The 3,888-nt window shown below is 41.2% G+C and overlaps 1 protein-coding gene across 1 annotated transcript; it reads right to left on the bottom strand.

Moving 5' to 3' along the window:
* Nucleotides 1-534: 534 nt before the first annotated feature.
* LOC139718495 (toll-like receptor 4) lies at nt 535-2,465 on the bottom strand. Its single transcript, XM_071629969.1, has 2 exons — nt 884-2,465; nt 535-539 (listed from the first exon to the last, which is right to left on the bottom strand). The coding sequence occupies exons 1-2, from the start codon at nt 2,463-2,465 to the stop codon at nt 535-537; spliced, it is 1,587 nt and encodes a 528-aa protein (XP_071486070.1).
* Nucleotides 2,466-3,888: the final 1,423 nt, after the last annotated feature.

The following is a 3,888-nucleotide window of genomic DNA, read 5'->3' as shown; positions in this document are numbered from 1 at the left end:
AGGGCCAACCTAAGTTTCGTCATGTACCAAGGACTGTTGATAGCTGCATAACTGACTACAAACACTGATTTGTAACTGTTGTCAATGACATCCGCGACAGCATCGAGCCGCAAGAGCCCTGCTCTGAGATCGTCGTCACCCACGCAGAGGACAGCTTCGGGATAATTCTCGCGGACTACGGGAACCATTCGGTCAATGACCCATTCTTCGTCGTCATCGTGGAAAACAATGTTAATATCATAGCAATACTCTTCATCGTCAATCATCTCTCTATACCCAATAATGCAGAGTTTCAACAGAAAAAGCTTGTGTCTAATCCCCCATCGGTTGTAATAGATTATGATCCCGACGAATATGACTGCAACGCCAGATACAGCGATGCATGCGTAAAGAAATACGCGAGGACCGCAAATAAGAATCGGTTGGAAATCAATAAAACTGTGTCCAACGAGTTCGGCCGGTGAGGTAACAGAACACAGGGTATGACTCAAGAACACTTTCTCGTAATTGTCGTGTACCCAGTTACGAAGCCATTCATTCTGACAATCACACAAGAGAGAATTGTAAGACAAGTCAAGGGAAGCAATGCTGCCGACGATGGGGGAAAACACCTCTTCGGAAATGATATCAATTCCGCTTCTTGTCAAATCAAGCTGATATAGTTTGGTGTTATTTCTGAATAGCAGAGGGGGTAGCCCCGAAAGTTGATTTCGACCCAAGTAAAGAGAACCCAGCCTGGGCAGATTTTTAAAAATCAGATTTGGGAGTTCTCGCAAGTTGTTGTCGTCAAGACTCACAGTGTCGAGGTAACGCAAAGATCTGAAAAGTTCTGCCGGCAACGTAACCAAACCAACGTCCTGCAAATACAACCGATGTAACTGACTCAGTCCTTCAAATCCCCAGGACGGAATGTCGTCTTTGAGAATAGTTCCAGTGAGATCCAAGGTTCGTAAATTACACATATCCCGGAAGACCGAAACATTTTTCTCGGAGTCCCACAAGTCAGACGCACGCAAAGGATTTTCGGCCAAGATTAGTTCCTCAAGAGTTGTTAGGCCAGAGAAAGATCGAAGAGGATCGAGACCGTTAATGTTTGAGTGGCTGACATCAAGGACGCGTAGGACTGGCAAATTGTGGAACACATTGACACTGAAAGCATCGATTAAGTTGTTGTTGTCTAGAAGAATGTTTTCCAAGTGTTCTAGGCCAGCAAATGCATCAGAAGCGATATGTCGTATGATGTTGAAAGACAAATCCAGATAGATGAGTTTTGGAAGGGCGACAAATGCGCTTGGCCCAATCTCCACAAGATTATTGTTGCCGAGATTTAGTGAGAAGAGCTGAGGCATTAATGTTCCCGGTGTCTGTGGCGTCATCAATTGTGAAATCGTACACGAGCTAAGATACAACGACTTAGCGGATGTCATGTTTGTAAAGGCGACAAAGGAGATTGTTTTTAGTGGGTTCTTGTTCAGCGATAGAACGTCTATATTTGTTAGATATGAGAACACATTGTCGGGAAGGTAGGATATGTTACTCGCGCTTAAGTGCAAACGAGTTACCTGCGATCCCTGGAGGGGGGCAAAGACGGACTTGGTAACGCCTCCGAGATTCGTCCCATTAAGTCCGAGATATGTCAAGTGAGATGAATTTCTCACACCTTCAAAGAGCTCTCTAACACCTGCCTGTGATAACAAACTTCTTTGAAGTTGTAATCCCTCGATACGGACTCCCTGAAAACTGGCAATATTCACTCGATGCAAGCTATTACCACTAAAATCCAGGAATTCGACTGAGTTTGCACTCCTGAGATTCTCCAGGTCACTTTCGTCAATGAGCTGGATTTCATTATCAATTAAAGCTACATTTGTCAAGTTGCATCCGCTGGCCAGAGCAATGTTGAATTTTGCTGATGAAATGGTATTGTTGCTTAAATCGATGGACTTGATATAGTTGTGTCTTCTCAGGTCCAGCGAAGGAATCGATCGAAAGCGATTACTGTTCAAAAAGAGGTCGGTCATGTAAAGATTTTGATGAAAGACTTGACTGGGAATGCGCGTTAAATTATTTCCTATGAGATTGATGGTTTGTAGTCGGGGAAGACCTATGAAAGCCCCTACGTCGATCAAACGAATCCTGTTGTATCGGAGTGACAGAAACTCCAGTTCGAGAAGTCGACCAAGAGAGCCATTAAGAATCTGGTCCAGTAGGTTGTAGGAGAGAGACAGACGTCGGGTATCGAGAGGGATATCAGATGGGATCTTAGTCAAGCCTCGACGGGAGCAATTGACGCTATAAGACTTCACCAGGTACTGGCAAGCTGCTGGAAGTGATGCGATTTCTTGGTCAAAGGTCAGAGATGTGGATGGTGCAGGTAGCAACAATAATTGCAGGAAGAATCCTGTCACCCCGGTGAGCATCGCCAGAGTGAGAGAAGTTCTGGTAGAAATCGAAAATGTCGTCATCGTCGTCTTCATTCCATGCCGATTCATGCCAAGAGATAAAAGACATTAGCTCGACATGGTACAGCCCTCACCAAAGTACTATAATTTCACTTTCCACACATTCTTACAAATATTACCTACAAGAAGAATTAAAACAGAGACGGGGCATATATATATTATCAGTTTAGCGATGTGAAATTTGGGCCTGAATTAGGTCCGTTCCCCCATTTAACAGGGCCCTAGAGGATTACCCATAAATCCGCAAAGAACAAACTTGAAAGTATAGTCACGAATCTACTAACCTGATGTACTCATAACTTAATTCTATCAATTCTGACTCCGGAGAATATAGAAAAATAAACCATCTAATTTACATGCATTGCCCTCCCCATCTATTTTCTTTGTGTGTGTGTTTTTTTTTGTATAAAGGCTTCAGGCAAAAAAAAAAAAAAATCTTTATTTCGCTTAATTTCATAGTTCACAGATATTGGACCTACTTTGAAGTTGAAGTATTGTTTTCAGTGCTAACAGGACACGAATTAAGTTTTCATTACGAAATATGAAAATACTAAAGACCTCCTTTCTCACAAACACCACTCTTGCATGTTAGCGTTTTCGTCATTAAAGGACAAGTTCACCTTCATATACATAAGGATTGAGAGAATGCAGCAATATTAGTAGAACACATCAGTGAAAGTTTGAGGAAAATTTGACAATCCGTTCAAAAGTTACAAATATTCTAAGTATCTGCGCAGTCACTACTGGAAGAGAAGACTACTACAGTGTATGATGTGACATGCGTACAACTATGTAAGGAAAATAAAAAGAGAATTTCACAAAACTTTACTTTTTGAATAAAGCGCACATTTCTTTGACTTGATACTGACGTATGTTACGGGTAATATCATTCCCCCTGCCTTCTGAAAGAGAGAAGTCGAGTGTTCTTTTGTTATGCGAGAAAAATGGAAATATGTTGAATTTTCTTTATTCTTTCTTTATATCGTTGTACTCATGTGACATCACAAGCTATAGTAGTCTTTTCAAAAGCCCTGACTGAGCAGAAACTTCAAAAATTCATAACTTTTGAACGGATTGCCCCATTTTGCTCAAACTCTCACTGATGCGTTCTACTAATATTGCTACATTCACTCAACCCACGTGTCTTTGAAGGTGAACTTGTCCTTTAATTTTGATGGATAAAAGCATTTGCATGCATCTTTGATAAGCCTACAAAATATTAGGCTTGAGCTGGGAATATGAAAAAATATAACCTCTATTCAAAATCTCTGTATCTGTCGACTAAAATGTTGTGGTGGAAGATCAACACTGTTACCATTTGCAATTTCAAATATTACGAAAATGGTCACTACGACGATGAAATAAGGTTTGTTATTCCAAATGTTTTTCTTTTACGAAAATGAACGCAGCCTTTTTCATTCTGAAG

This window comes from Diadema antillarum, unplaced genomic scaffold (genome assembly GCF_040938485.1).
Source record: "Diadema antillarum isolate AM-2024a unplaced genomic scaffold, OU_Dant_1.0 scf00000095, whole genome shotgun sequence".
In the NCBI taxonomy this organism is placed as follows: Eukaryota; Metazoa; Echinodermata; class Echinoidea; order Diadematoida; family Diadematidae; genus Diadema; species Diadema antillarum.
Note: the sequence above shows the minus strand (reverse complement) of the source record. Positions and strands in the feature narration are given on the sequence as shown.